Below are 11,164 nucleotides of genomic sequence, written 5' to 3'. Positions count from 1 at the left end.
ACAAAATCCAGTGGGCTCCGCAAAGTCGCCCGCAGTCCTACGTCACTGGACTAATCTTCACAGTACTTTAGACCGCAATGGAAACACAGACAGCAGCAGATCTGGGGAAACAGAGTTCCTGGGAAAAAAATGCTCCAGGTAATTTTGGTGGAAACAGGGCTTAAGTCACAGATGTTGTAATGACTTTATTGGGATTGTGATGGAAAATATATGATTTGAGATTAAACAAAAGCAGGGGCAATACTGATGAAGTAGCGGTTATGATTAAATATCTTCACTAGTATCTAATACACCCATTTCTTTTTAATGTGCAAGAGCCAAGAAAATAAACATCTATTTTAATAATGATTTACTTTTTTTCACACATTACAACATATACGTAAATACTGAAGACAACATTTCATTTTCTCTTCTGTGTCACTGTGTGCTTGAGGCAAATACAATAGGTCAATGTGCTATCTTGCAAATGTAAGGGTTTCTCTGTTCCTGGCCTATAAACCTTCAGACTTTCCTTTCAAAACATAAGTCTTCTCCAAGCCAACATTAAAATTTTGTCTTGTCTTTTCATTGCTTTTGTACATTTCTTTGAATTCCTGTTTATTTTAATGTTGCTTTCTTACATTTAGTATTCATACTATAAATCCAAATTTGAACTCTGTTTATAATCAGGAATTTAATTTTCAATTCAGTTATGAATGATGCATGATTCTGAAGTTTTTGTCTTCACCTTAAGTTCACTTTTTTGTTGTTCTCCTTAGTAAATTATGGGGTGGAATAGTCCCTCAGTGACGCATTGTAAATGCAGACATAATGAAGGGTGTGGTTAGGTGGAGCATGAACAAGGAAAAAAGATTAGACAGAGTCTGTACTTCATCTGTGCGTAAGAAAGAGAGAAGGAAAAAAACAGACAGCAAGTCATGGACACAGCAAGGTGAGCACTTAAATTGAATTGTTAGTAATTCAGATTTTAATGTTGTATTTTATGATCTGTTTTCTTTTTAAACTTTGTCTCGCTCAGATACCAAAACAACAGTCGAGGAAGTCACTTTCAGTTTCGTTTCAGTTTCAGTAGCAATTCCTTAGATCTCATTCTCATTATGTTTCATATGTATCTATTATTTATATGACTTTTCAATGACAACTTTTCTGCAAACAAAATAGCATGGGTGATTAAGTCCACTTCATAAAGCTGAAATAATGTAGAGAATATGATTGTGTCTGTCATAAAATCACTCTTGTCCATCACAGAATATTTTTAGCTTTACATGGGTTCTGCAGTCAGGTCATTTTTGTGTACTGTAAAATAGCATTAATTATTAAAAGTATCACAACTATTTTAACAAGACACTAAAATAATATTAAGCATATTTCAGAGAACCACTGGACATGGAAGAAAAGTCTGAATCAGAACCAGATTTGAGTTCATGGAGCAGCACAGGATCTGAGAGTGATAATGATACAGAAAAAAATGGGAAAAAATGGGGAAAAGGGAGGATGAAGAAACAAAGCTGTAAGCAGCCAGGTTCATCCTCCCTCTGTATACCTACCAAGAAGAGACAAGCCAAAGGTAGCCTGAGTGCGCTTTCCAAATGTATTTCAACGATAACATCACAAAAATATGTTTGATCTGAAGCTCCTGTCCTTTGTTTCAGAATCCTGCCAGTATTTGAGACAAAACAAATCTGAACTTCTCGTCACATGTGGGAATAAAGAAGGTGTCCTGCATGTGGAGAAATATAATGACAGCATAGGTGCAGGTTTGATATATCTGTCAATTCCTTTGTTGAAGAATGTCTTAAAAACATTGTTCTGAATAATATTTAGAAGATGTTCAAGTCCAAACGGCAGTGGCTTAATAAACTATATCAACTTTTCTGTCTCTAGTGCAGAAGTGCATCTTCAGTGAAGACCAGTGGTTCAAGCCCAGTGAGTTTGAGAGGTTTGGAGGAAAAGGGAAGAACAAAAAGTGGAAGTTTAGCATCTGTTGTGATGGTGTTTCACTCCAGAAATTCATAAAGGTGATCAGAGCAGTTTCGACTAATGGACACTCATGTGCAATCATATTTAGCATTCACTTACTGTTTTAAAGACCCTGATTTTATGATTGAATTGTTAGTAAATCCACATGTGCATTCTAAGTCATAACTTAAATAAGGTGAAAAGAAATCACCTAAATATTATTAAGAGCATACTGTATATCAATATCAAGCTGAGCAGATCTTTGTCTTTTAATTCTGTTCATAGGATGAACGTATTTTGTCCATTAAGAAAAGGAGGGTTCAGAATGAACAGGTTTGGCTGTTTTTGCTCACAACTAGAACAAAATATACTTGATTCAATTACAGACATTAGATCTTTTTTCCCTTTTTTTCAATCTGTGTTTATCTGTTGCTCAGGAAAATTCTCCTGAATCCTCACCTGTTTCTGGTCGGCTCAGAAGAAGAAAGGTTGATCCTGATTGAGATTCATATTTAGCTCAAAATCATTTCGAACGCAGAAGCTCAGCTAAACGGGGTTGAAAGATCTTTTCCCATGTTTCAAAATACTGATATGTCTGCATCTTTTGGTTTTCACAGGCCAAGAGACAGCTGTTCCTCTCCAGCTCTAGTCAGTATGATTAACCAGACAATATGCTTATTATTAATAAAAAAGATTTATGAGTATTTTTCTGTTTTCTTCCTGCATTTCTGTTCACTTCCTGCATTTGTTATAGAATCAAATGGGAGGGACGACAACGATGATGATGATGATGATGATGATGATGATGATGATGCTACTGCTGATGATGATGCTGATGATGACGATGATGATGCTACTGCTGCTGCTGATGATGATGATGATGATGATGACGATGATGATGATGACGATGATGATGCTACTGCTGCTGCTGCTGCTGATGATGATGATGATGGTTTTGACATGAGCGTATTTGAAGGTCCAACCCTACCTGTTACCTGCGGTTCTGAGTCTGGCATTCTACACAAATGTCGCTTTGCCACAGGTGTGTGAGTGGGAACATTTCAATGAATTACTCCTAAAAAAAATGTATGTTAGCCAATTCAATTTATTGGACAGGGTTAAGATTAAGCCAGGATAGGCCTTAGTTAAATTAGACATTTAAGTAGCTTTTAAAAACATGCCTTAGAAAAAAAAAACATTACTGGTGTAGCTTGAGACAAAACAATGGCACTGGCATATTCACATTAGATATGTCAGTGTAAGTTGCTTTCAGTTAAAACAGCTCACACATGCATTTTATTCTGGGACTAGCTTAAGCCTGGTCTGTGAAACCAGGCAGTATGGTCCAGAATTAAAACAACATTTGTTTTGTGGAACATGTTGATGGTAAATGTGATGAACTATACCCGTGATTCCTCTGATAGGACACCTGTGCGAATTTTGAGAACTGACTTCATATATCTACACCAGTTGATTAAAAGTCACTGAGCATCAATAAAAAAAAAAAGTTATCAGAGAAAATGTCCAGCCGCATTTTTAATTGCAAGTGTCCAAAACATTTTGGGGCTAATGCAGATCTAAAAGAGTTAAAACTGTAATGTAACAATGTATTGAAAATAATATAGTGCACATACTGCAGCAAAACTCTACTTTAATTGCTTAACTACAAAATGGTACAGAGGTCCAATTGTTATCCCAGGGCTGCAAAAGGTGTGTTGCTTTGCCCTGAAGAAGACCATGTTGGCTCTTGTATTTTTTTAAAAGATGACTTAAGCCATACCAAATAAAGGCTTTTTAATTCATTCCTTCTCCTCTTTTTACGTCTGACTAAGTGCCTGGGACCTGCCTTTTTTGTGTCATTGTTATCTCAGGGCATTGTGGGAGATGCATAAGAACAGACAACTTCTGGCTGACACCTGACGATTTCGTCAGATTGAACAAACCAGATGGAACATGGAGGAAAGACATTGCGTCCCATGGAATGCGTCTTGGAAAACTTATTATGGTAAAACAACAACAAAAAGAGTAATTATCAAAAAATAGAACTATGAGGTTTTCTAGGTGAAAGTTAAAATGTCTTTGAAATAAATTGACAAGGCTGTAAAAATACAGTATATACTTATAAAACACTGTTTTCACATACTTTTAGGAAAGAGTTTTGGAACTACATACAGTCAACTGTGATTGTGAGATCTGCCAAGGACTGGATCAATACCTAGTAAGACACTATCAGTCACAATTACAAGCATGTCAAAACATCACCATGACAACCAAAACACATTTGAAAGTGAAAGTGACATGTGAAGAACAAGTATGGGAACCCGAACTCAGAATTTGTCCTCTGCATTTAACCCATCCAAGTTAGTGCACACAATTAGGAGTAGTGAACACACACACCTGGAGCTGAGGGCAGCCATTTTACTGTGGTGCCTGTGGATCGATTGTGGGTTAGATGCCTTTCTCAAGGGCACCTCAGTCATTTCCTGCCGGTATTGAGAAACAAACCCGCAACATTCGGGTTACCAGTCTGACTGTCTAACGACTTTGCCTTATTTGAAAATATTTATTTGAAATAATTTCTAAAATGTACATAGAGACGGATACAGTTTTATATCTGTGTGAATTCTTGTCTCAGCAGAATGATGACGTGTGTTTCGTGTGCGACTCTGAGGGAGATCTTCTCGTGTGTTGTGACGAATGTCCACGAGCTTTTCATTCACACTGTCACCTTCCAGCTGTAGATGGAGACTCACCTGGGTGAGAGAGAGAGAGAGAAAACATGCTGGTTTAGGCAAAGTAAACATTTTACTTTGTGTAATATTGTGTGTTTTGTCTGTACATAAGACAGTGGAGCTGCACATTCTGTGGGATGAAGAATATGAAGGATTCCAGTCAAAAGACCCAACAGGATGTTTTGAGCAGTCCAGTCTCTCAGTACAAACTGGTAAAACGTTTTGTCTGTACAATGGAAGTCAATGGGGTCCAAAATAGCATTTCTTTCATCGTTTAGACAAAAAATGTATAAATAAAAATTGTGAGAACTATCCCTTTAACAGATATGTTTGTTTGTCTGTCTTTTCTCTTTCAGCACTGCCAGTGTTTGCTGTTACACCTGCTACATGAGAGCATGACTGACCCCTGCATCAATGTAAATCTCACCTTTAGGAGCTTCCTCTCTTTGTCATTATTTAATGCTGGAATGTAAATATAAAGTATGTGACGTCTGGTGTTCAGGTTCCAGGATACAGTGAGAACATTTGTGGTCCCATGATGCTGGGCAGAGTGAAGATGAACCTGGAGAATAACGATTTTCAAACAGTGCAAGAGTTTCTCTTGGATATCGAATACGTTTTTCATCACTGCACATCCAACAGGGTGAGTTTAGTTTTTTTCTGCATTTAGTTTTTTTACAAATTTTAATAATGATGGAAGTCTTAACCATTTGCATTTACCGTCTCATTTTATCGGTTAAATTCTGTTTGTTTTCTCTCTCTCTTTTCTCTGTAGGATAATGACTTCAGTAGAATGACCTCTAGGCTGCAAGAAATATTCAAGAGGGAGTTTGAAAGCATCTTTAAACTCCAGTAATATCATGCTGTAGCAAGATTACCTTAGGCCTTATGGTAGGCTAACATTTGTACAGAGCCCCTAAAGGGACAAATATGAGATGGGAGGAAAAATGATTTGGCAATACTTTAGCGTTCTCTCGCAACGGTGACGCATTGCTTGCACATACATATTATTTTTTCCACTCAAATGTCGTAATAACGAGATATTATGTCAGTTTTAACTATATATTTTCTCGTAATAACAAGATAATATTCATAAATTATTATTAAGTGGTATTCTATACCGCCTATATCCGTATATATAAGTGATGGATAGTTTAAACTTTAGATTAGGGGATGCAGAAAGTGTTCTACGTAACACATTTACAAGTGATGAATGGTTTACACTAGATTAGGGGATGAAGAAAGCTTTGAAAATGATTTGCACATCATCTATAACAGGCGTTGAACATTGCAGTGTATAATGTAGTGTAAGTGCTGCCTGGTGAGGGTATATACTGTCTTCTCGGACACACATGAAGTCTTTAAACACCTGATATGAGCTTCAGTCGAAGGTGAAACTGGTTCACATTATCACTAGATCAAATGATTAATCATAACCCACTGGAATCCCCTTGACTGTAAGCCATTTATAAATGTTTATCCCCTTGAAAACAAATAAATTACTCTTCTTAAAAAATGCTGTTTTAGCATCCTGCATGTTTGTGCTTTTGAACACAGACCAGCTTATGCTGATCATTTACTAATGGTCTGTTCATAATTTGTTCAAGATTGACCATTGTTTATTGCGATGATACTAAAACAAGTTTGACATAAATACTTCAATGATATATAAATGTTAAATAGTGTATAAATTAATTACTCATCAACCATCTGCTACTGATCTGTTAGATTTATTTCATGATTTACACATTTACACAAGATAATTTGCACATGAGAGCCCGCCCGAAGTTTGCCAAAAGGTACCTGATGGACTCTCAGACCATGAGAAACTAAATTCTCTGGTCTGATGAAACAAAGATTGAACTCTTTGGCCTGATTGGCAATCGCTCATCACCTGGCCAATAACGTCTCTACAGTGAAGCATGGTGGTGGCAGCATCAGATGTGGGGATGTTTTCCAGCGGCAGGAACTGGGAGACTAGTCAGGATCGAGGGAAAGATGAATGCAGCAATATATAGAGACATCCTTTTTGGCAATTATTATTTTCTAATAGCTAATAGCTATTAAACTTGAAAGTGTATTAATACATTGTTTATTGTCTTTATAATGAAAGGTATACCAAAGTAAAATTAAAATAATTAAAAAAATGTAATGTACAACAGTTTAATAACTTTAAATAATGTCACGTACATAAAGCACTGTTTAGCCCAAAGAACCCTTTTGTGACAAAAAGGGTTCCCTTTCGTTCAGTCACTACGACGTACGTTAGTGACTAACGAATGGGGGTTTCGCTTAGAAGCCAATCATCTTCTTCGTATTCAACAGCGCCCAATGGCAGTGCCAATGCCATGGGCATGCGGAATTTGCATGCGTAACTCCGCCCCACCTCGTGGGTATATAAGGAAGTACGCTGGCAACATCGCATTATGTTTCTGCTTTGGAGCCAAGAGGATCTCTTCACTCCTACAAGCCTGATCTGAGTCTTCGACAGCTTTCGAGACGAGCAGCTTTCCAGAGGCGTTGGTGTTACGGCGCGTTCCAGTGATCATCATACTGCCTGCCTGCTGATCTGCGCAGTGGTCCGCTAGACAGCTGGTGTGTGGTCCCTGGGCGCTTCGGCGTTCTCTGCGAGGCTTTCCTCTCATAAAAGAGCTTACACGTGACGCGTCCTTTTCAGGATGTCTCGTCCGTGTACTTCTGGGTGTGGTCGGTTGCTTTCCTCCTCTGATGGGCACGAACACTGTCTGGTATGTTTGGGCTTTCAGCATGCTCAGACAGCGTTCGTGGATGCGTCATGTTCTCACTGCGGGAACATGACCATCGCAGTGTTGCGGTCAAGACTCCATGACCTTCGTACTGAAGTGAGAGTCCCCTCTACCACACCCCGATCTACTGAGTCCCAGAGGCCCAGTACTTCGGCTGGTGGTCAGGGTGACTTGACGGTTACGGTGTGGAACAAAGCCCCGACGCTCATGCCTCGGGCCACACCCCCGTCTTGCACATTGCAACCCGCGAGCGTTCAGATGCAGATCGCGGGGCCGGCTCCGGCCCCCCCGCGCATCTCATTTGGCGCTCCGGAGGAGGATGCGATGTGCGATGTGGGCTCGAGTCCTCTGGAGATGATGACTCGGCTGTGCTGCCGCCCTCGGGCGTGCCAGCATTGCCCGAGTCAGATCCAGAGCTGACAGCCATGTTGTCTCGGGCAGCCGCGAGTTTAGGGATCGAGTGGAACCCTCCACCCTGTCCCGAACGCTCAAGGCTCGACGATTGGTTTTTGGGGGCTCGCGCTGACACCCGTCAGTCCTTGCCCTCAATACCTTTCTTTCCCGAGCTGCATGAGGAACTCACGCGGTCCTGGAAGTCCCCGTTGTCTTCCCGCGACCGTTCGGTGGCTTCCTCCGCCTTCTCCGTCCTCGATGGGGCGGCAGCTAAAGGGTACACTGGGATCCCTCCAGTTGAACGTTCTGTTGCGATGCAACTGTGTCCTCAGAGCGCTTCAACCTGGCGTGGTGATCCTAAGCACCCCTCCAAAGCCTGTCGGTTCACATCAACCTTGGTGTCGAAATCGCACAGAGCCGCGGGGCAGGCTGCCGCTTCGCTGCATGCCATGGCGATCCTCCAGGTCTACCAGGCCAGGATCCTCAAGGACATGCACGAGGGTGGAGTTGATCCGGGGCTCTTAAATGAGCTGCGTGCCGCCACCGACCTCGCTCTCCGGGCGACGAAGGTGACCGCACGCTCCCTGGGTCAAGTGATGTCCACAAATGTGGTCCAGGAGCGTCACCTGTGGCTGAACCTGGCCGATATGCGGGACACCGAGCGGACCCGGTTCCTCGATGCCCCCATATCCCAGGCCGGCCTCTTCGGCGGGGCGGTTGAGGACTTCGCCCAACAGTTCTCAATCGCCCAGAAGCAGACTGAGGCAATCAAACACGTACTGCCCCGGCGGCCAGCTGCTGCCTCCACCCAGCCGCCGGCACAGTCGCCTCAGTCTGCTCCACGCCGAGGACGCCCTCCTAAGGCTCCCGCCCCTCCCACCCGGTCCAAGCAGCAGCCTTCACCCGGGCCGGGTCGCGGAGGAAGCCGTAGGAAGGCGTCCAAGTCCCCTCAGGCCGCCCCGCGCCCCGCTAAACGCCAGGCCAAGCGGCGCTCCTGAGACGGACGGCTCAGGGATGGGAAATTCTTTCGAGGAGATGGTAGCAGGACCACTCCTTCCCCCGGTGGAGGGCCGGGGGAGAATCCTTTGTTCAGCTGCTGGCCCCCGGGTCAGCAGCACCCTATGTTGGTCAAAGAAAGAATTAACACTCCCATCCCTGAGCCCACAGAGTCCGGTGATGACGGTGCGCGCCACCCACGGGTCCCACATCCCACTCTGTCGCCAGCCTCCTGGCAGAGCAGACCCCAGTGGAACGTGCGTCCTTCCCTGGTCTCCTCTGTCAGGACGCAGCTGTCAACCGTGCCCCCGCACCGGGACGCCCCACAGCCTCCCATGTCCGGGCCGGTGACGCTGCATCGCTGCAAGCCCACACCGGGTACGTCTGTACACCGTATGACCCCGCTGGTGCAGTTTCTGGATGTCTGGCTTCAGCTTCCAGGGCTGTCCCGCTGGGTCGAGCGGACCGTCAGGCGTGGCTACGCGATTCAGTTCGCGCAGGTTCCTCCCTGCTTCCGGGGAGTCCGTTCCACCATGATCGGGGCCAACGCCCCCGTCATGCGAGCGGAGATTGCCACCCTACTGGCGAAGGGTGCGATCGAACCTGTCCCTCCAGCCGAGATGAATTACGGGTTTTACAGCCCGTACTTCATTGTACCCAAAAAGACCGGTGGGCTACGGCCAATCCTGGACCTGCGCGTCTTGAACCGTTACCTTCACCGGTTTCCGTTCAAGATGTTGACAGCGAAACGCCTTTTCGAATGCGTTCGTCCACACGATTGGTTTGCAGCGATCGACCTGAAGGACGCCTACTTCCACGTCTCCATTTTGCCTCGACACAGACCGTTCCTACGGTTTGCTTTCGAGGGGCGGGCATATCAGTACGCGGTTCTACCATTCGGGCTATCTCTGTCCCCTCGCGTCTTTACGAAGATTGCCGAGGCAGCCCTTGCGCCCCTTCGTCAGCACGGGGTCCGCATCCTGAACTACCTCGACGACTGGCTCATACTGGGTCCCTCTCGAGAGCAGGTTTGCGGACACAGAGATCTGGTGCTCCATCACCTAGCCCGTCTGGGCCTTCGGGTCAACTGGGAGAAGAGCAAACTTTGCCCCGCGCAGAGGATCTCTTTTCTCGGTATGGATATCGACTCGGTCGCCATGTGCGCGCAGCTTTCGAGCGAGCGCGCGCAGTCTCTGCTGACTTCCCTTCGACAACTCGAGGGCAAGAGTGCGGTTCCACTGAAATGGTTTCAGAGGCTCCTGGGGCATATGGCATCTGCAGCCGCGGTAACGCCGCTCGGATTGCTTCATATGAGACCGCTTCAGCACTGGCTACGCGATCGAGTCCCGAGATGGGCATGGCGGTCTGGCACGCTCCGGGTCCCAGTGACCCGGGCCTGCTTACAGACACTCACCCCGTGGTCGAACCTCAGTTTTCTACGGACCGGAGTGTCCTTAGAACGAGCTTCCCGGCATGTTGTTGTGACAACAGATGCATCATCCACGGGCTGGGGTGCCATGTGCAATGGACAAGCAGCCGCGGGCTCCTGGACAGGACCCCAGCGCCTTCTGCATGTCAATTGCCTCGAGTTACTGGCTGTACGGTTCGCCCTGCACCGCTTCCGAGCGTTGCTGAAGGGTCAACATGTGCTAGTCAGGACAGACAACACGGCCGTAGTAGCGTACATCAACCACCAGGGCGGTCTACGCTCCCACCGTATGTCTCAACTCGCCCGCCATCTCGTTTTGTGGAGTCAGAAGCGCCTGAGGTCCCTTCGTGCTGTCCACATCCCTGGAGACCTGAACTGTGCAGCCGACGAGCTCTCACGGTTTCAGCCTCTCCCCGGAGAGTGGAGACTCCACCCCCAGACGATCCAGCTGATATGGGAACGGTTCGGCGACGCACAGGTAGATCTGTTTGCCTCCCAGGACTCTTCCCATTGCTCCCTGTATTATTCCCTGACCGAGGGCACCCTCGGCACGGATGCACTGGCGCACAGCTGGCCGTCAGGGCTACGCAAGTATGCGTTTCCCCCAGTGAGCCTTCTTGCACGGGTACTGTGCAAGATCAGGGAGGACAAGGAGCAGGTCATTTTGGTCGCCCCGCTTTGGCACGGCCAGACCTGGTTCCCAGAACTCTTACTCCTTGCGACAGCCCCTACCTGGCCTATTCCTCTGAGACCGGACCTCCTTACTCAGAGACGGGGCACTTTTTGGCACCCGCGTCCAGCGTTCTGGAAGCTCCACGTGTGGCTTCTGGACGGGACACGGTAGGTTTGAGTAGCCTTACACCTGCGGTGGTCGCTACCATCACTTCCGC

General features: G+C 45.5%; 1 protein-coding gene across 8 annotated transcripts; it reads left to right on the top strand.

The window, feature by feature from the left end:
- The first annotated feature begins 803 nt into the window (after positions 1-803).
- On the top strand, positions 804-6,202 carry LOC307134333 (nuclear body protein SP140-like protein). Of its 8 annotated transcripts, none has more exons than XM_079829991.1 (15): positions 804-931; positions 1,374-1,567; positions 1,653-1,751; positions 1,885-2,018; positions 2,245-2,292; positions 2,397-2,447; positions 2,577-2,607; positions 2,714-3,001; positions 3,831-3,964; positions 4,109-4,177; positions 4,598-4,716; positions 4,804-4,903; positions 5,048-5,107; positions 5,194-5,334; positions 5,467-6,202. In XM_079829991.1, exons 1-15 carry the CDS (start codon positions 918-920, stop codon positions 5,545-5,547), a joined length of 1,563 nt encoding a protein of 520 aa, XP_079686117.1. In that variant the 5' UTR covers positions 804-917; the 3' UTR covers positions 5,548-6,202. The 8 variants fall into 8 exon arrangements, with proteins under 8 accessions (XP_079686117.1, XP_079686116.1, XP_079686121.1 ...); XM_079829990.1 differs by having other exon boundaries at positions 4,595-4,716; positions 5,467-6,201; XM_079829989.1 differs by having other exon boundaries at positions 810-931; positions 1,653-1,757.
- The last annotated feature ends 4,962 nt before the right edge of the window (positions 6,203-11,164 follow it).

Source organism: Gobio gobio, assembly GCF_949357685.1.
Source record: "Gobio gobio genome assembly, chromosome: 1".
NCBI classification, from domain to species: domain Eukaryota; kingdom Metazoa; phylum Chordata; class Actinopteri; order Cypriniformes; family Gobionidae; genus Gobio; species Gobio gobio.
The sequence above is the reverse complement of the archived record's forward strand: the minus strand, read 5'-3'. Positions and strand labels throughout refer to the sequence as shown.

Bases quoted from the DNA above. Each gene is read 5' to 3' on its own strand.
- LOC307134333 (XM_079829988.1), top strand. The intron at 1,758-1,884 runs GTTTGATATATC...TTCTGTCTCTAG, and splicing joins TAATGACAGCATAGGTGCAG to TGCAGAAGTGCATCTTCAGT. The intron at 3,965-4,108 runs GTAAAACAACAA...ACATACTTTTAG, and splicing joins GTCTTGGAAAACTTATTATG to GAAAGAGTTTTGGAACTACA.